At 52.7% G+C, this 20,997-nt stretch overlaps 1 protein-coding gene across 1 annotated transcript; it reads left to right on the forward strand.

Annotated features, from left to right (window-relative positions):
- Positions 1-13,583: 13,583 nt before the first annotated feature.
- TNNI1 (troponin I1, slow skeletal type) lies at positions 13,584-20,030 on the forward strand. Its single transcript, XM_037496866.2, has 6 exons — positions 13,584-13,681; positions 14,237-14,368; positions 16,505-16,594; positions 17,738-17,914; positions 18,827-18,936; positions 19,672-20,030. Exons 1-5 carry the CDS (start codon positions 13,673-13,675, stop codon positions 18,932-18,934), a joined length of 516 nt encoding a protein of 171 aa, XP_037352763.2. The 5' UTR covers positions 13,584-13,672; the 3' UTR covers positions 18,935-18,936; positions 19,672-20,030.
- The last annotated feature ends 967 nt before the right edge of the window (positions 20,031-20,997 follow it).

Raw genomic sequence — 20,997 nt, forward strand, 5'->3', positions numbered from 1 at the left:
TATTGAGGAGAAAAAGAGCAGAAATAAAGTGGGACGCCCAGGCCAGGGAACCAGGCCTGGGAGGGGCAAGGAAGCAAAGTGGAGTCGTGTCTTAGGGAATATATACTTTTCCCTCATTATTCTAAGCTGCCCCAGTCTCTCTGTGATTGGTTAGTTCTCGCTTCTCACTTAATTGCTACTGAGTGGGGATCTTCACATTCTTATCCAACAGCTTTCTCTTTTCCCATTTGTTGCATCTTTAAATTTATGGCCAGTCTTCTGGATGGCATCCCTGCATTGAAGTTAAACAGCTGCCCTTCTAATGTGACCATAAATTAACATCTCCATTTCTCCAATCTCCGCCTCCCTTTACACCTGAAGAAAACAGGACCAGCGTTAACAATGTTGTCCTGGTCCTAGCATGTTTGTTTCCTAATGGAATTGGTTATATTTCTTTGGTTGTCCTTATTCTGAAGCCTCCCTAAATTCTTCAGAGGTCCCTCCTGCACTGTCCCTAAAACTGCCTAATAACCCTAGCTTGCCCTGTCTCTAGGTGGGTCAGAACCTGGACAGGGATTGAACTTGTGCTGCACTGGCTGGCAATAGCTTGATAGTCCTGAGACTTTAAGCCTGCACCAGGGAGGCCCCTTTAATTCTTTTTTGAGGACTCTAAAGATCTTTTGCTGAAGTCATTCAGAGCCATCAATATTTGCCATATTAAAATAAAAATGGAGAAATTTTAAACTACCACTTCATTTAATAATTATAAGAAGCCTATCTTATGGAAACACAAATATAGTATTTATAAATGTTATCAATAAAGTAAACATAAATACTACAGATAAAATGTCATTTATTATAAATAAAATATTTATAATAGATATGAAACAAAAATAGCTTCTAGGAAGAGTGGCATTATTTTACATTTCTTTATAAAGTCTGGCTTAGTAGAACACAGATGGATTCCACACGTACTTCTACAGGCAATCTGTTATAATATGTTTTGCTTTAAGTATATAAAAATTTCTAGTCTTTCCCAGACATGTAATTGGAAAATAGAGTATTTTAATAGCTTTTTATTCAGAGAATTTCTTGGTTACAACATGAAACCCAGTTTTTTAAAAGTTAGCTGCAGTCTGGATTCTGAAACTTTATCAGCGAAGTTTGTATAGTCTGTTATGCTAAAATCCATTGGTTTGTCCACACTTTGGATAGACCTTATACCCATCTGTGGTTTTGTCTCACCATATACTGGTCATCTGGAAAATACTGGTGTTGTGAGTTATACAGATCTTCCAAATACTAACACATTTCATACACTATGCACAGATCTAGAAAATCATATTCTTTACAGTACTGCTGATCTTATCAGAAAAATGTACGTATTTGGAGTTGTTAAGCCCACAAAGCTAGATATAAATTTGCCAAGATTTAAATATTTTTCATTTTCAAATTTAGAAAATTTATTCTGTTTAATCTACATCTTCATATACCTTTAGTTAAAAAACAAACAGAAAACAAGGGGCCTCCCTGGTGGCGCAAGGGGTTAAGTCTCAGCACTATGAAGCTATCACCAGCCACTGCAGCACCAGTTCAATCCCTGGCCAGGGGGTGACGCACATGGTGAAGCAGACCTCTCCTGCTGTGGTTTTAAAGAGGGGTTCCTGAATCAAGATCATCAACATCACCTGAGAACTTGTTAGAAATGCAGATTTCCTGGCCTCACCCTACTCTCCTCCCGTACTTGCTGAGTCCCCTGCAGGGGATTTGAAGCACTATAAAGCTGAGAACCAGCTGAGTGGCAGAGGCCGCTCTGCTGTCCCCCTGAGTTCTGAGGGACAGAAGCAGGGTAGAAGCCCGATGCCTGCCTCCTGAGAGGGAAGGGAAAACTAAACCGTGTGAGAGGAGACGCAAAGCCCAGAAGCCAGTGAGCAGCTCAGACAGAAAGTCCAGTGACTGGAATGGCGCTGAGGAGTCTGGGAAGACTTCCAGGAGGAGGTGGCTTCCCTGGGGCCTAGAAGGATGAGCCGCATCCAGTGGGGAGAACAGGGCAGTAGCGTTTCAGCTTTGGAAATCTGCGTGCTCTTACATGAAACAGTGGGAAACCACGACACTGGCTGAGGCAGCAGTTGCACTCTTGTGGCCAGGGTGGAGGTGTAGGCAAGCTGGGGACTGAGCAGGAGATGCTCTGCTTGCTGAGCAGCAGTGCTGGGGTACATGGCGGTGCAGAGGGATGGCAAAGCGAGAGAGCGAGCTGGCTTCCCAGTTACCAAACTTGACACCTGCTCATGAGCCAATTCCAGCAGAGCCAACTGTACTGCATTTCAGTAGAGCTAACTGTACTGCTTCCCACTCTGTCTCTGGTGAATCCTCTCACTTCCCGCACCTCTGGCCTGTACCCCAGCTCTTGTATGAATAAATAAATACATCTTAAAAAGAAAAAAAAGTGGAGCTGTGGGGGCTCTTCCCTAGTGCCAGACCCTGCTGGGGCTCATGGGGTGGGGCCTCTCCCTGCTGTGTCTCTCTCTTGCTTCCAGATGGCCTGATGTTACTCACACCCCATCTCTGTCCCCACCAGGGCCTCCCTGGGGGAGAGGAGGGAAGGACAATGCGATTCTATCTCAGCCTTGATAATCATGGTTAATACCATTTGTTGCTATGCAGCCAAATTGCTTACAATTAGGCAGATAATCTGTAATCAAAAGCGTCACTTACAGTTTTTTTTAAATTATTTTTTCTAAAAAGATTTTTATCTATTTATACAAGAACTGGGGTACAGGCCACATGTGCGGAGAGTGAAAGGATTCACCAGAGACAGAGTGGGGACCAGAACAGGCAGACTGACGAAATACACTGCTGAGGGAGCAGCGGGCAAGACAGGAGAGGTCTGCCGCACCATGTGGGACCCTCACTGGCTGGCAGGGATCGAACCCACGCTGCAGAGGCTGCGGACAGCTTCACAGTGCAGCGCTCAACCCCCTGCGCCACCAGGAGGCCCCACTTACAGTTTTTACTGTTGGAGTGTATTGCATGGGCTTTGGAGGCCCAAGTCTTGTCCATTACAAGGTCCCAGTGAGAGTCACCACACGGACTGGAGATGAAGGTCTCCAGGTGGTGACGGTGGCCCCTGTGTTGGGCGCCCCCCATGCCAGGTGGTTAAGGAGACAGAGGCCTGGGCATGGTTTCAGCTGTGCCTCCTCTTTGCTGGGGCACCTTGGGTGAGTTGTTAACCCGTTTCCTCACGGGTAAAATGGGATTAATAATAGCGCCTACCTCAGAATGTTACCTTGAGGCTTCAAGGGCTAGTGTTTGTTAAGGGCCTGCGTGTGCCAGGCCTATGCAAAGCCCTTTCCACATGTGAATTCAAGGCCCCACGGCAGCCTGCCACTTGGCCAGAACTCACCTTGCTTCACGGAGGAAGTTGGAGGCTGGGAGGGCCGGGGCACTTGGTTACAGTAGTGAGGCCGGGCTATCTACATCCAGGGCCCTGTGTCCATTCACTGTGCATCCCTGGTCCCTAATGCCATGGGCCTGGTGGCTGGTGAGGCTGATTTGTGACAGAAATTGAGGAGGCTACATTTCAGTCCTTTGTTTCTTCTGTTCTAGTCTCCTCAGACTGCAGTTTTTTGCCTACTCTCTCAGGAGCAGGAAACCTGGCCCTGGAACACTGGTGGGCTTAAGAGGGGCTGGAGCAGATCGGCAGGGAGGCAGCCTGTGTGGGTTGTCACCTGGCGGGGCCCTGAGCAGTGGGGAGGGGCACATGACAGCGGGGGAGGCAGAAGCACTGAGCCCTGTCACTTGCTAATTTGGGCTCTGCGCCTCCCAGACAATGACAATGACAGGTGTCAGCCACGGGGATGGGGCCTTGACTCCACAACCCATGGCCTCCTGTCAGAGACAATGAAACTGGGCGCCAGGAGAACAAGAGGCTGGAAACCTCTTCAAGCCTCCTTTCACCTCACCACCCTCTCCCCTCCCCTCCCCTACATCTGGCAAGCCAGGTTCTCTCTTTTTTAAAAAAACATTTATTTATTTATGCCTATAAGAACTGGGGTGCAAGCCAGAGGTACAGGGGGTAAAAGGATCCACTGGAGAGAGTGGGGAGCAGGCGGATCTACTGAAATTCATTGCCGAGTGGAGCAGCGCACGAGACAGGCAAGGACTGCTGAGCCATGTGGGTTGCTCCCTGGCAGGCCGGGGATCGAACTCATGTGCAGTGGCTGGCTGTAGCTTGATAGCTCTGTCTTTAACCCCTATACCACCAGGGAGGCCCCAAGCCAGGTTCTCAATCCTTCACCTGACAACTGTTCTCATACTGGAACTTTCCACTGAGCTGAAAAGTCCCAGGAGATCTGAGAGTGCCTGGTCCACACGGGCCATTCCTTGGGATTGGGCTTCTGCTCCAGGCTGCCTGGATTCCCCCTGGAATTAAGGAGAGGCTAAGGTAGGCATGGAATGCCGTCAGTCTTGTGCCAGGATGGGGTGTCCCCTGGGGGCCAGGCTTGGCAGCAGGTCACCATGCACCTTTAACCTAGTTAGTGAATGAGGAAGCCAAGGCTGGGAGAGGACTGTGCGCAGCTGGGTCAATTCTGCAGTGCCCTTAAATTTGGGCAAGAATCTGGAAGGCCTGCAATAGGTAAGGGCTAATGATGGGAGCCGGAGCTAGGAACTCACAGTTCCATGGAGAGCTGGGGGTGGAGCCCGGGATTAGGCATATGAACAAGACCAGTGTTAGCATTTCACACAAAACCATGCACAACATGGATTAGAGGAGGCCCAGTGACCTCAGGCAACCAAGCCAGGGGAAAGAGTAAGATGAGGGTATTAGTGGTTAGAACTGCCACTGGAGAGCTGGCTGGGAGCAGGCAGGGACCAGGTGAGGAGCTGGTGGAAATATGGTGGATCCTTAGGAGCCACACGGAACTGTGGTGCTGAATCCCTGAATCCACCAGGAGGGGGCGCTGTTTTCCAGTTCACAAAAATAGCCCCAATGACCTGGTAGCGTGGTAGATTAGGTTCTAGCTTTGTGACTGGGTTTGGTGGGGTTAAAAGGAGGGAGAGTGCAGGGGTTAGAATCAGGCCAAAGCCAGGAAGTGAGTCCACTGGAGGGGCAGCTTGACATGCTCCGGCCTGGGGTTTAAGACTTGGCCCACTCCCCTGCTCTCCGGGTTTCCTCAAGGGCACAATGATCCCACTGGCCGGTCTTCCCGCTCTGCCATCCTGTTGGCAAGTTCGACCCTCAACCATGAGGTGCAGAGCCCAGCCAGTTCTTGCAGACATAATAGTTTATTGCTACTGTAACAAATCAACATAAAAGTAATGATTCAAAACAGCACAAATTCATTAGCCCACATTTCTGGAGGTCAGACGTCCAAAATCAGCCTCCCTTGGGCTAACAGCCCTTCTTCCCCTAGGGGCCCTGAGGGAGAGGGAGCCTTCCACATCTTTTTCAACTTCCAGAGACCTTCGTATTCCTCAGCTCACAATCCCTTCCTCTATCTTCAGAGCCAGCTGCAGCCTCTCTGCTCTCCCACCTCCCCTGCTGGTCCTTATGTCAGGCTGTGCCTAGGGTTTGCACAGCCTGTGGCACCATTTCTGGCTCTGTCTGTAGAGGGTCCTCTCTGCTGGGTGCCAGAGCCTCAGGCTCCAGGCACAGCTCTGCAGGCAGAATGGGAGACGGGTGGGCTGGTCCCTGCACCCACGAGTGTTGAGAAGGGGAATTTTTGTGAGAACAACCGTAGTGTGGGGGAGGCTGCCGCAACTTGGCCAGGACAAGAGAGTGGGGGCCCCTTATCTGGGTGTGGGCAGCCTCCTGCCAGAGATTCCAGGCCTTTGGGGACTGTACCTACTCCACACACAAGGGAGATCGGGGCAGGGGCAGGATGCCTGGTATCACCATCTGGTCTCTAGAGGCCAGCGGGAGCAGGAGAGAGACCTGGAGAAACTGTGTCTGAGACGAAGCCACTCCTCTCCATGCCTGAGCTGGGGGCAGATTGGGGGGACTGAGGGTGGAGAGGTGGATCTGTTACAGGGCAGGGAGAGGGGTACCCCAGAACCCCCAAATCTGCCTGCTCTAGATAGATTCTGCCATCCCCTGCAAACATATAAGAACTTCAGTGGAAAGGAACTTTAATAGAATTAGTGTGTGACATAGAAAAGGGAAAGAATAAAGTTTCCAAATTAAGTACCTGAAGTTACCCATCCCCTTGTGGGTAAATGTCCAGCCAAACACAGTTGGCCCAAAGCAGGGCCACTGAGGCCCCAAAGCCTGCCCCAAGTCTAAGGCACCTTCAGGTGGGGACCATAGAAAAGGGACAGAAGGCCCCCAGTAAGTCTGAAAGGAAAAGAGCCAAGTCAAAATCAAAATCATAGCTGCCATTGTCAACCTCCCCGCGGGTCTCTCACCCACGTCTGTCTCAACCAGTCCGAGACCGAGAAGCAAGAGCAGCTTCTGTACATGTCTCTGCTCCATGTGCCTCCTCCAGGTCTCCTTCTGGCTCCCCATCCTGCTTCCTTCCTTCCCCAGTCTCCTCTCCAGCTTCTTCCCTCCCTGCTCAGCTCCACCCTCCCTTCCCCTGGGACCGCCCTGTTACAGATTCAGGACACTATGTGGTTTCATGGGCGCTGGGATGAAGTCCCCTCCCCTCTCTGCCTCAACAGTTCGAGGATGAACAGCAACCAAACCCTCAGAGGCCCCGATGCCCCGTGGCCCCTGTAGAGGAGCTTCGCGGGGACTGCATCGCCAGGTCTTGCTGAGAGCATATGACTCCAAGGGCATTTCGGCCTCCTTGACGGCCCATTAACCAGGGTGAGCTCCCAGCGCTGCTTCTTAGGTTGACCTGCTTTTGCTCTTTGGTTTGTTAATCTGTTCTTGGTCTTTCTAAAAATCATGTCGCTGATTCATTTTTGGGAGGTGCAGATTAAGATCTTATAAGACTCACAAACAAAATAAATTCCAGTAGACTCATCCTCCAGCCCTGCCCCCCTATTCCTCTGTGATCCCCAGCTGTTTAACTGGTGCCTGTCTTTATTTTCTATCCCAGCCCCTCCATATGGAACCCTGTACCTCAACTCCCAAAATGTCCCAGACCCTGATCTTTCTCCCTGGGAGGCTCTAGCTTGGAGATTCCCCAAAGCTGAGCTGACCAGGGTTGAGTTAGAGCAACCTCAGCTGGGCACCAGGACAGCAGTGTCAGAGGGCAGGGCTTTACCTCTCCGTGGCACCTTGCGCGTGTCTCCCCAGCTGCCTGTGAGGCTTCTCCCTGGCCCCCCCAGAGGGTCAGTCTCCTGTTTGTCCTGCCCCAACCTGGGCTCCTGACCTATGAGCTGACCGACCATAATAGCCATGGGATTAACATAGCGGGCATTGTCCTTCTCCGCCAGTAGGGTGGGAATTATGTGCTCGTCACCCATCCTAAAAATACCCGGTGAACAGGTGCAGCCCCTCGGGCGCTAGGTCCCTGGATTCTGCTGGCATCTAACTGGAGACAAAGGATAGGGAGAGGAGAAGGGGAGCTAGAGTCCCCGAGTTCCAGGCATAGAATGGGTGCCTGGTGGAAGACACGGGATCCCCTTTGGAACCAGGGAACGGAGACTCCTGGGCACCCACCTGGAGAGGGTATGGAGTGTCTCGGGACTCCAGAGTCCACGAGCACAAAGGTGGGCCCATGGCTGTGACTTCAACTCCACCCGGGACACCCCGGAGTCTACGTGCAGCCTCTTCTCTCTACCCCCCAAGTCCCGCATCCTGGTGCTTATGTTCCAGCGTCACCAAGGAGGCTTAACAGTGGGCCACTGAGTCTCTGGCTCCTAGACTCTTAGAGTGTGGGTTCCAGGGCCTGGTTTCCACATTTTCTTGTAAGAGATGAATGGTCAGCATGGTAGCCACTCCCCCAGTCCCTGTTGCCCCCCCTCTCCTGCAACCTCTCTGGAGCCCCAGCCCCCTGCACCCCTGGCCCTGGCCCTTCGGATGCTCAGTGCCCTATCTGCTGGCTCATCGCTCTCCCTTCCTTTGGCTGGTGACTGCCTAGGTGGGGTGCCGGGTGTACCCTGTGGGCAGCCTGTGGTGTACAGATTTGTGTGCACTCCCGAGCCTTGCTCACCAGCGTCTTCACGCCTGTGTGTCTGTGTGTGTCTGATCTGAGAGGCGTGTGTGTCTGTCTGTGTTGGGGGGGAGGAGGGGTGGTGGGTCGTTTCTATTTTTACTGGCCAGTTGCTGCTGGTCTGGTTTTCATAGCCTCCCCTGAGCTCTCCCCCACAGTCTGCAGTCAGCTGGAGACGCGGGCAGCCCAGCTCACGGACGGGACGAGGTGAGTGTCCACAGCTCAGAAGGCTGGATGGAGGAGGAGCCTGGAGTTTCGGGAGAAAGCGGGCCTTGGAGGTGGAGGGAGGCATTTCTCCCTGTACAGCTGGGTTTGCTCGCTTAGGCCCACAGAATGTCTGTCCTTCTGCAACACTCTTGTTGGACGTGTAAAGGCTCATTTTCAGTCTGGGAGTGAAGAGCCGAGGGGTCCGCAATATGCTCTTATCAGGAGCAGAGCCTGGGGGTGTCTTCAGTCAGGTTCCCCTCGGAATCAGGAGGGAGGGGCTCCCAGGGGAAGGGGTGGCACTGGGGGTCTGGGGGCTGGTCCAGAGGGGCTGCATCTGGAAGCTTAGCTAGTGCCTGGTGAGCAACAGGGATGCTGCAGTGGGCGAGGAAGAGGCTCCCTGCGCACGGCCCTCCGGGGAGCCCAGAGACCACGGTGCCTGCCCACCCAGGAAACCATCTTGCCCCTTTGTTCTCTGTCTTTGAGGGACACGCTGCGCTCCTTTGCCCATCCATCCAGTGAAAGCCAACTGCCAGGCCTTCTCTCCCACTCTGGGGTGGGGAGGGCGCTTTGGGGAAGGCAAATGATGATAGCATTTGGGCTGCAGACAGGGGAGTCTGTAGACACATAATTGAGGGCAACTCCCGTGGTGGGCTCCGCCACTGGGGCTGGGGTGGGCGTCTTTAACTGGGGAGGCAGTCCCCCCACAGCTCTCAGATCGGGCTTTCCTATTGGAGTTGAAGATGGGGGTGGAGTGTGTGGCAGACAGAGTTGGGATCACACCCCATGTTAATGGGCTGTCAAGGGGGACTGAGATGCCCTTGGACTGGGGTCCAAGGTCAGGGAGGAGGAGTAGGGGGAAGAACATAAACTTAACTAGGGTTGTGGCCCTGATTATTAGGTGTGGGAAGAGATCACACACACGATCCCTTGCACACTTCCACTCAGACACACTCAAACATACACGTAGCCTCACCCTTGAAGTCTAGTGATATTTCATTCCACCTCCTGGGGCCTCGGGGATGGGAAAGCTGAGGTCAAGCCCCAGGTCCTTTGCTCCCTCCCTCTGACTGTGAATTTTTGAATTATCTCCTAGCTTGCTACTTGTGGGGGATGGAATGCTGCTCCCCCTCCCACTCACTATCTACATTCTGACTTCTTATCAGGTCCCTGCTTGCCTTCCAGGGACATGTCAAAGGGTCCTGTCTGGCAGGTGTCAAAACACAGGCTGGGGACCCCTTGACTTCGAGTTTGACAGAGGGGCAGGCTGGGGACAGGGCCTGGAGCTTGGCAGGAGGCCTGACTGGGTGTCTGCAGGTGGGCCCTGCTCTGGGAGAGTGGGTTCTCCGAAGGTGCGGGGGACAGGGTCACGTGCCCACCCAGGGTGAGGCACAGCCCTGTTCACCGAGGTCCAGTGCCCTCTGCGGGCTAGACACATGAGAGGGCGACATGGTGGACAGATGAGCCCCGGGGCGCTTCTCACCAGCTCCTGTTTCTGTTTGGACTTCCTCAGTGTCGTTGGAGGCGCAAAGCCCTCAGAATAAACAGCTGGTGATAAAAATCTAATTTCAGCCAAGTATCTCAGGAATTTATGGATTGGCTCCTACTCTCCCTCTGCGCTCCAGGGTGACAGCTGAGACTCTGGGGTCACACTCCCTGTCCCCCTCCTCTGCCCCCTCCTCACTCTCCCCTGGGGGTAGGGGGGAAGGGGAGGGTTCAGGAGAGGTGGCCAGGCCCAACTCGTGGGGTTGAGAGGATGCTTCAGGGGCACAAAGGAAAAAGAGAGAATTAAGGCAGAAGAGGGTGACTTGGAATGAAATTTTGGGAGGTCACTTCACCAGTGACCTTTCAATTTGGCCTCCCCCATACTTAACCAGGTTCTTGGACCAAATCCCACTTTCTGACCCTTGCACCATGACCCTTTCCCCAATACACACTTTCCCCCATCTTTCCCTTCACAGCAGCTCAGGGTCCTGTCCTGCCTTGCACACCTGTCATACCCCAGTTGTCCCCCTCCTGCTGGTCTTTTCCACAATCCCCTTCCCCCTCCCACTGGAATGCTCTTTGTCCAGGCGAGATGTCACATCAGACTTGAGAACACGCCCCTCTGTCCCTCTGCAGCCTCAGGGGCCCCAACTGTTGGGGCTAAACGGAGACCCAGGGTCACTGGGTCAGGGACCTTCAGGCTGGCTCCATGGCCAGGGATCCAGCGGGCCACAGGGCTCCTGGCCAGCCAGTGCAGCCTGTTCCTGTTGATTGAATTTGCTCCCTTCCAAGGAAAATTTGGTTTGAACAAAGGGTTCAACTGCTAAATATTAAGTGGAAACAATTGATCTAATCTCCAGTTTTGGAGAGAGGTCCCAGGAAAGTCCTTTCAATGTTAGAGAAGAACACAGCTTGTCCTGTATCCCCAAACCTCCTCCAGCAGGGTCAGCACCTTGCAAGCTGTGCAGAGAGCCCCTGGGCAGTTACCCCCATCGTGTGTGAATGCCATGCCCTGGAGTTGTGCCATGCAGCAGCCACCTGTATCCCATCTTCATTCTGTACCATTCATCTTCCAGATCCTTCTCTCTGTGGCCTCCAGTGGCCACTCATTATCCACGGGACAGAGTTTAAACTTGGCCTGTTTCTCAAGGCCTGGTGGGTGAGGTTCATGCTTACTTTCCAACCATGTTTTCTGTGGATTTCATTCTGTTGCCCTCAGGGGCTGGCAGGCTTTCTCTGGAAAGGGCCAGTGAGTAAATGCAGGGGATTTGCAGGTCACACAAGGTCATGTTGTGTCTTGTCTCACACCCTTTAAGCAAAAACAGGCTGGGACCAGAGTTGACCTGTGGTCTGCAGTCTGCAAGACTCTGCCCGACACACCTGTCCAGTAGAACCAAGTTTGGTTCTTACATTGTTCTGTGTCTTTATAAGACTCCTTTGTCTTGTGAGTGAATGAATAAGTGAGTAATGGGGGCGGGTGGGGGAGGAGATGAAAAAAATAAATGCACAAGAATCTATCCCGTCTATATGTGCTAGAACCCACTGAGTCTGCCTTCTTCTTGCTGTCTGACTCCACCCCGCAGGGCGGCTAAGCTGCGTGGAGGGGCAGCAGTGAGGACTTTCCCTCACTAAAGATTCTTTTGTGCCCTCAGGTGCTGCCGCCATCATGCCAGAAGTGTAAGTCGTCCCACCCCCACTGTGGCTGCAGGAAGGCCAGGTCCTTTGCTGGGGATTTCAGCCCCATAGTTGAGGGACTACCTGGAGCAGTTCCTAAGACAGGAACAGCTGGAGCACCTGTGTCTGCGCTGTGGCCATGAGTCTCCTAGCATTTGAGCAGAGCTCATGATTCCTGGCTGCCAAGGACACCTTTGGCCTGAATTTCAGTCTGTCTCTCCTGATTAAGTGAATCACACATTCCGGGCCGTGAGCTTATGTGGCTCCAACTGATGAGCTCCCATTTTCCCCCTAAGCCCAGGGATGGCAGCTTCCTTGCTGGAATCCTGTGTCCAGACTTCCCAGACCTTCCACCTCCCCATTATCCTGGCTAGTTTCTCCCAAAAGAGCCTCTAGCAGCCTGAAGGGTCATTGGGTTTTTATTTGTTCTGCTGGAACCCTTGACCTGGTCCCCCTCCCTGATGCCTGGTTTCCTTCTGGTGCACCCCTGCCTGCCCCCCAAGCTTGCCCACACGATTCTACTGCTGCTCATATTTACTCTGTGTTCTGTTCTCCCCCCGCCCGTTTCCTGTGGTGGATGCCTGAAGTGAGGTAAGTGATATTTGGGGGACCTCTTGTTCTGGTTAAGTCTTCAGAAGGGTGAAGGTGGGCTGAGCATCTGAGGAGAGGAGAGGACTTGGGTCAAGGCTGGGAGTGGAGTGCCCAGTGACAGAGCAAATGTCTAAGAGAATGTGAAGTTTGGGTGAGGATTCTGGATGTGGGGTTCCCCAGGATCCAGGGAGTGGGTGCCCCAGTGCAGTGTCACTGGAAGGCAGTCCTGGGCTGGGGCTGCGGTAGGGCTCAGTGTGCATCTGTACCCCACTCTGAGAGCAGCCCTGTCCGTCCAGCCCTCATAGGACTAGTACCTGGCAAAGCCACACTTGGAGGGGGAGGGGGAACCGATGGGTTCTTCCGCCCCTGCTCTTTGGCCCAACACTGAAGGAGGTGTCCTTAGACCCCCCTCAAGTCTTGGATAACCCTGACCCAGTTCAATCCGGATTTATCTGCGCTGCTGAGAACACAGCTGGTGTAGAACATGGGTGGGGGCCGTGCTCCGGTGGGCAAGGCTGGGGATGAGCAGCATCCCCGGTGGAGCATCTAGCACATATACTCAGTGAGAATCAACTGTACCTTTCCCAATAGCTGTATGAGTGTCTAGGTTTTGTGGAGGCTCATATTAAAGTGAGTCCCAGGGATTGGGGTCAGTGGTGGGAAAACAAGAGTACAGGAGACACTTGCCCGGGGCCATCGTAGTGAGAGCGCCAAGGGCGGGAATGACCTTAGCGAGTCGCCATTTCTCCCCATTCACACTGATCTGAAATGAACCCAAACTGGGACTGTGATGAGGGATAGAGACCACTCAGAAGGATCAGATTAGACACACCGTCCTACCTACTAAACTCGTTCATTTTCTCCTGAGAAAAGTGCTCCCTCAAACCACCTCTGCTCCCCACACTAGAAGAACACTCTAGAGCTATGGCGAGAAAACACACGTGTGCTCAGAAGGCATCAGGGTCTCACTAGTTAGGGCCAAACAACCTCCACCTCCGGGGGGGACCGCCTCCAGGACTGGAGACTCAGAACATGTCCAGTCGGCAAAACATGGTTGGTGCTTTGAATCAGAAGAGTGACTTCACATCAGTAAGATTTAGAGGGGCACCGTTAATGCTGAAACAAGTTTTCATGTCTGAAAAGATGTGCTGCTTTATTCAGGAAATTCAGAGCTTGTTCTCTGATGTGACAGGTCGCAGGGTCTCATTCATCACCCAGAATACTAAACGGTCATCTTGCCCCCCGTTTTCAGAAGGTTTGCACACCCATGATCTCGTTTGTCTGTGGTAACTCTGCCCCAAGTCAGGTGGGTCTCAGCATCCCTGTTCACAGATGAGGATGGAAGGACTCAGGAAGGACCTGACCCCCACACCTTGCGAGAGCCCATCAGTAGCACAGCCCAAACTGGAAGTTAGGGCTCCACCCCAGGTCAGGGGAGCTGATTGCAGCCATTCTCAGAACCGGAGGGTGTAAACCATAAGGAGGGACCTTAAGGCGAGGCCTGTGGGTGATGACTATCAGCCTGAAGACACACATCCTGGCTGAAACCAGATGTTCAGTTCTGCAGCCTCTGCCTCACCCACCTCTCCTGCTTCTCCCCTCAGAGAAAGTCCAAGATCACCGCATCCCGCAAACTCATGCTAAAGGTGACTGCTGGGTGCTGGGGCGGGGTGCAGAGGGTGTGGAGGGCCTGACAAGGCAACCAAGGGTGACAGGGAGGCGGAGGGAGCCTGGTCACTGCCAAGTGGCCAGTGCCTGGACTGTGGCACTCTGGGGTTCCCAAGGAGGCTGTGAGCAGCTCGGGGTGGGCATCGACTTGGTGCAGAGGCACTCGTTTAACTTTGCTAAAAAGTTCTTTCTGGCCTCTGTGGGCCTAAATGAGGAGAGGTGGATCAGAGAGGAGGACCATGGAGAAGCACTGTCAGGGCACCAGAGGGGTGTGTTCCTGCAGTGCAGCTCCCATATGGCTTGGCTGCTGTCCATGGCGCCCGTCCACATGGTGGCCATCTTGTTCACACCCTCCCAGGGCTGCGCCATCTGGGTCCTGACATATAGGAGCACTCACAGTCCCTCAGGGCCAGCTGAGGCCAGAGCTCACCCTGCCTGGGTTCACTGTCCCCTCAGGCCCTGATGTGGGTGGGGAACTTGAGGGTCCCGTCCAGGGTCCCTGTCCCATGCTCACTGGGTTCTGTCCGGTCCAGAGCCTGATGCTGGCCAAGGCCAAGGAGTTCTGGGAGCAGGAACACGAGGAGCGGGAGGCTGAGAAGGCCCGCTACCTGGCTGAGCGCATCCCCACGCTGCAGACCCGTGGCCTGTCTCTCCGTGCCTTGCAGGTGGGCCTTGTGGGTGGGAGACCTGGGGACAAGGGAGCTAGAGGGTTAGGGAGCTCCACTGGGTGACCCAGGACCAATAGGAGGAACCTGACATGACCATGGTTCTAAGCTCTGTAACTTCAAGTGGGAGGTGGGTAGGACTTGGGATACTCCATTTCTCCAAGTCTCTCCCAGCCTGCCTCTAGAGATGGGGACATCACTTTTTTTTTTTCTTTTTAAACAGCTTGGTTTAATTTTTTAGCACTTGAAAAAAAATATTCAGGAGCTTGAACATTCAGTCTTTGCAAATCTCCATGGAGGTCAAAGATTCCATACATACAAAGTTAGTTTACAAATATTTGGCAATTTCATCTTCATAACCCCTTTTTATCCTAATGCCATTGTGCCAACCATTGAAAAAGTTCCAGTAATGTGCATATAATTGCTTTATTTTCTTTTTTAATAATTCATTCCTTTTTTATCAAGTATAGTTTTGCATTGTATGGACATAGGCTGCAAAGTGTTCCTCCAGTGCATAGGCATTTACATGATTCTCAGTTTGGGGCTGTTACAAACAAAGCTGCTAGCTGCGTTGGTGTCTTTGATGGACACATGCTTCCTAAGAGGGAGTCATGTGGCTAGTATGTATTTAACTTCTTAAGAAACTGTCAAATTGTTTTCTAAAACATTTTCACCAGGACTATTGGAGAGTTCCATTTGATAGGCATCTCCACCAACATTTGATATGGTAGTTTTATAATTTAGCCATTCAGGCAAGATGGTGTTTCATGGCAGTCTCACTTGGCTTTTCTAATCAAGTTTAGCATCTTTTCTTGTACATATTTTTCCCTACCTGTATATCTCAAATCTTTTGTCCCTTACTTTGAGAATTTTTTATATATGTTCTACATATAAATCCTTTATCAGGTATGCGATTTTATTTACATAACAATATCTTTTGGAGAACAAATGTCTAAAACTTCATGTAGTCCAGTTTATCAGGGTTTTTTTGATTTGTGCTATTTTCCCTAGAAATTTTATAGTTTGATGTTTCAGATTTAAGTTTGTGATGTAATTTTTTAAGAAACATTTTTAAACTGCTTAGAAATAGTCATTGTGCTCTGGGATATTTACAGAGAGCCTGTGCAGTGTACAGGTGGGGGCCTGTAATGTTCTTGAAACATTGGTAATTGTTTAAATGCCAGTGACTGTAGAGAAGAGACAAGAAGGAAATCTACAAAATGGTTCTCGCCAGGTAGTACTGTCACTACTTATTTTTATTTCATTCTTTTTGTTTCAATATAGCTTCAATATTTCTTTTTTTTTTTTAAGATTTATTTATTTATTTATTTATTTATTTATTTATTTATTTATTTATGCAAGTACTGGGTACAGTCAGAAGCGCGGGAGGGTGAAGGATTCACCAGAGCCAGAGCGGGGAGCAGAACAGGCAGACTGACGAAATACACTGCTGAGGGGAGCAGTGGGCACAACAGGAGAGGTCTTCGCGCCATGTTGGACCCTCACCGGTGGCTGGGGATCGAACCGGTGCTGCAGAGGCTGCGGGCAGTTTCACAGCCCAGCGCTCAACTGCTGCACCACCAGGGGAGGCCCTAGCTTCAATATTTCTTAACATATTTTTATATAAGAAAACTTTTCTGGGACCTCCCTGGTGGCGCAAGGGGTTAAGCACCACACTATGAAGCAATCCGCACCCTCTGCAGCACGAGTTGAATCCCCAGCCAGGGAGCAACCCACATGGCACAGCAGTCCTCTCTTGTCTCCCCGCTCCTCCCCTCAGCAGTGTATTTCAGTTGGTCTGCCTGTTTTGTTTCCCACTCTGTCTCGGGTGAATCCTCTCACCCCCTGCATCTCTGGCCTGTACCCCAGCTCTTATATGCATAAATAAATAAATCTTTAAAAAAAAAAAAACAGAAAACTTTTCTAGGGAACTACGGCATTCAGAAAGGAAAATGGGGCCTGTAAGCCTCAGAGCGAAGGGGCTTGTGAGTGTCTCTCTAGAGCAAAGGTCTTGCAAAGAGGCTGGGGGAGGACCAAGGGCACAGGATGGACTTGGAGGCAGACGAGGGAGGCTGGAGACTGAGCGGCTCTTCTTCACCCATTTCCATTCCCTCCTGGTTGATCCCGCTTCCCCAGGAGCTGTGCCGGGATCTGCATGCCAAGGTGGAGGTTGTGGATGAGGAGAGATATGACATCGAAGCCAAATGCCTGCACAACACCAGGGAGGTGAGCCCAAAGCCGGGGCAGGGCAAGGTCAGAGCAGGTGTGTGTGGGGGGCGGTGAAGTCTGGGGCAATGGGGATGGCCTGGGTGGTGCAGGGTGGGGATGGTGACCACTTAGCAGGAAGCTCAAGTCCCATCCTCCAGCCCCTCAGTGGAGAGGGGATAGTCACACAGATGAAAAGCACAGACTTTCTCCCATATTGCCACCTGGGCTCTTTCTCTAACAGAAGCTGCCTTCTTTATTCACCCACATAAATAATCACATGTCTGCTAATAACATCCTACCTTTGTGAAGGGCTTTCTTGTGTCCTCTGTCCTTTGATCCTCCCTACATGCCTGTGGATGAAGGAGGTGCTGCTATTAGCTGCCCCTTACAGCTGAGGGCTCTGAAGTTCAGAGAGGCTGAGTAACTCAGCCCAGGTCACACAGCACTGGTCTCTGACCCTCACGCTAGTGCTCGATGTTCTCTGGGGTATTAGCTCCATCCAGACCCTGCTCAGGAGGAGGTGGCAGAGTAGGGGGAAAGGCAGGGCTTCCTGAAGCTGTTGTGAGATGCTTCTGGGCCTTGTTTAAGCAGGGGTGAGATGAGGGGTGAGAAGGGACACCAGAAACCACTCCCTCTCTAGCTCACCTCTCCCCACCAGGATGATATGCAGAGTCACTTATTTCCCCAAATTACCCCCAGAGAGCACATCCTGGAAATCCCCCCAGGGTCTGGGATCTGGGACGTTAGCTGCCCTGCTGGACCAAGGCTGTGCCCTCAATGAATTGCTTTGAAGGCTCAGTGGGGGTGGGAGTTGAGTTAGCATCAGGAAATAGAACAAACAACCCAAACTCCAAACAGGGCTCCCAAACCACTCTTGTGCTGAGCTTAGTGGGGCTGCTGTGATAGGACTGCTGGTGGGCTTTGTGAGCAAAAATGGATTCGCTCTTTCGTTATCCACAAATGAGTGATGGCTGTTTGCAAAGGGGTGCTGGATATGAGTGTCCTGGGTAGGGGGGCACGCCAACCTGAAGGCTGGAGGGTTTGGGGCGTAGGTCTGCTGGAACTCTAGAATCTGGAAGCCCCTGGAAGTCTGAGATCCTTAGGAAGGGTGCTCTGTGACAGCACCCCCTCCAGTGAGTCCTTGCCCGCCTTCGCCTGCAGATCAAGGACCTGAAACTGAAGGTGCTGGATCTCCGTGGGAAGTTCAAGCGCCCGCCCCTGCGCAGGGTCCGGGTCTCAGCGGACGCCATGCTCCGGGCCCTGCTGGGCTCCAAGCACAAGGTGTCCATGGATCTTCGGGCCAACCTGAAGTCTGTGAAGAAGGAAGACACTGAGAAGGTGAGGGCCCCTCTCCTCAGAACCTCTCACCCCGTCTAACCTCCACCTGCAGCTCCCTCACATACCCTCAGGTAGACCCGAAATGTCTCCTGGCAGCCAGTCGGGGTGTTAGAACATTCTAGAACCTCTTGGGAGACCAGTGAGGAAGTCTTATTATTCTATTTGGGAACATGAAGATTAGCTTGATCCCTTCCCTCAGGCCCTCTCAGCCTAAGGAAGGAACTGGGACAAAGAAAGTAGACCACAGGATAAAGTGAAGACCCTGCTCCCAGTGCGAGGAGACTGTGACACTAGGTGATTGGGGTACAACTGTCCTAGGTCACAATGGGGAAAAGATGGCAGGCCAGGGTGGTCCTAGGGCACAGAAGCACAGAAATTTAGAGAATGGAGTTGAGTCACCCCCTTGGCAACAGTCATTCAAACTGACTGAACTCACAGCATTTATGCCCAGAACTGACAGGCTCTGTGGGAAACATGGGTGAAAGGTGTGATCTCTGACCCAAGGAGCCTCATAAAGAGAAGAGGTGGCCAGGACTGCCGATGAAATGGAAAATGAGCCCCAAGTCAGGAAAAGGCTGTCTTCCTGGAAGTGGTGGCCTTGAGCTGCTGAGCATCTGACCCCCCCTGGGCCCAGGAGGCAAGGCTGGGCTGTGGTTCATTGGGGTGGGAAGGGGCCGTAACTCCGTCACAGTCACCACAACTCCTAGCCCTGCAGTTGCTTCCTTCTGTGGAGCCACTGCTTGTCCGGTGTCCCCTCTCTGGCCATGTCCTGTGGCCTCAGTGGGGCCAGGGTGTCTTAATTCCTTGTCTTTTGAAGAGGCTGATTCCCCACCACCATGTTTCTCATGCTCGGAGGGTCCTGGCTACTCTCCTGGCTGGGAAGTCGCTGACGTGTGTGTGGCCTGCCTGCAGGAGCGGCCCGTGGAGGTAGGTGACTGGAGGAAGAACGTGGAGGCCATGTCCGGGATGGAAGGCCGGAAGAAGATGTTTGATGCTGCTAAGTCTCCGACCTCACAGTAGAGGTAATAGAGACCAGCACCCCTTTCCTCAGGCCCCTCAGCGTCTAAGGATAACTGGGAGCCCTGACAGGGCCGGAGGGTTGGGCCTGGCGTGGCGTAGGGGAGGAGCGCTGGTGGGAGCCATTCCCACTAGCCGTTCTGGCTGCAGCACCCTGAGACTTGGGCATGATTTGCTCCCCTCATCTATAGAATGGGGGTGTATGGATTAAGGATTCTCCACTGTGGTCCTGGCACCAGCTGCACAGGCACCACCTGGCAGGTGAATGATCCAGTCCCACCCGGCCCCACTGGAGAGGAAACTTGGGTAGAGCCGGCCCTCTACTCCATGAAAGAACTGGAGAGCCACCAGATTAGGTGATCCTTGCAAAGACCATCCATTCCCTGAGGAAATTGATGGAAAAATTGGCAAAATTAGCCACTTCAGAGCTGCAGAGAGCATGAGGGGATATGCAATTGGGCCAGGGTCTGACAGAGAGCCAGTCAGGGAGGGCTTTCTGGAGGAAGTGATGTTCAAAGGGTAGTTATTAAGGAGGTGGGTGTCAGAGGGCAGATGGTGTAAGAGCCAGTTCTGGAGGACCTATGGTATGGCGGGACATCGAGGGGGATGCCTAGAGGAGCTTAGAGCCTTGGGCTGAGAAGGTTAGGCTCTTAGGAGTCCCTAGGGATGACGGTGAGGGAGGGGTGGGAATCCAGGGACTATGTGCTGTGGGTAACTGAGGGACTCGTATCTGCACACAGGTCCTGGGAACACTCCGTGCCGCTTTGTCCCGCAGGCCGCTTGCCACACTGTGTGTGGGCTCTCGCTTCACGCTCTTCCATCAGGTTCCATCTCTCTGCATCCCAGCCTGCCTCACCTTTCCCCTCCAGCCTGAATTTCTTCCTTTTGGAAATGGGATAAACACACACGCAAGAGAGGAGAACACCAGTGTGACCCTTATTGAAGACCTCACCCCAGGTGGGAGGCACCCTAGGTCTCCCCAGCAGCCAAGCTGAAGACGAGGACGTGAGGGCACCCACCCCAGCCTGGTGCGCCTCCTCCTCGCTGCTGTGTGTATGCGTGCATGGTGTCACAGCCTCCCCATTAAAAACCCAGTGTCCTGCCCATCTGTGTCCTGGCCTTGGGCACTCGGAGGGAAAGCAGAAGCTTGGGGTCGGAATGGAGGGCTGAGGAATTGGTAACTGACCAAGAAGTTCCCCTTGGACCCCTTCTGCCCAGTCTGGGTAGCATTACACAGCACACCCTCACCACCCGGACCCCTGGCTCCCCAAGCCTTGACCTCTGAAACAGCCCTATGACTGTCATCAAGATGGGCCTCTTCATTCAGAGCCCCTGGTCTGCCTGATGTCACACTCTCCTGCTGCAAACCTGGATCACCTCCTTCCAGTGTCCCCTGGGTGTCCCTGACCATTCAGCATTAAGAGGTCAGGGTACTTTCAACCACTCATCTGTCCTGCAGGCCCAGGGAAGGAGCTGCCCAGCACCCTGGCCAGGCCGGGAGGGACTCCTTGCAGGTCTAAGCCTGGCCACCAGGTGGCTCCTTCACTCGCCTGAGTCCCTGAGGCTCTCTGGGTCCTCCTCCCTCCCTTCATCGACTAGTCTTCCAATTATTTTCCCTTTCCACTTCTGAACTGATCATGCCCCGTAGAACTGTTTCCTTCCCTGGGTTGGGGCTGCCAGTTGTCTGTCTTTCATGTCAGGTCCTTTCTCCATCCCACTGACGTTTGGGCTCAAATCCCAGCGAGGGGCAAGAACTTGCAGGGTGGAATGAGGAGATTGGGGGCGCCTCTCACCCCTCCCCAAGACCCATGGAGGAGGTCTCACCCCTCCCCAAGACCTCTGTGGATCAAAGGCCAAAGTTGTGGGCCAGGTGGAACCTGGCTTTTTAGGGCGGTGTCATGGGGATTCCCCTGCTAATCTACAAAGGAGTTGGCTGGTTCCAGACCTGGACCTGTGGTCACCCCAGCAGAGTCTGAGCTGTCCAAGGAGCCCCCTTTCACCAGCACAGTCGGTCCCTGTTCTGCCCTCTGTCCCCTCTGCCATAAATGCGAGAAGCTGGGTGCAAA

Source organism: Talpa occidentalis, unplaced genomic scaffold (genome assembly GCF_014898055.3).
Source record: "Talpa occidentalis isolate TD23 unplaced genomic scaffold, MPIMG_talOcc4v2.1 talOcc4.8, whole genome shotgun sequence".
Taxonomy (NCBI): domain Eukaryota; kingdom Metazoa; phylum Chordata; class Mammalia; order Eulipotyphla; family Talpidae; genus Talpa; species Talpa occidentalis.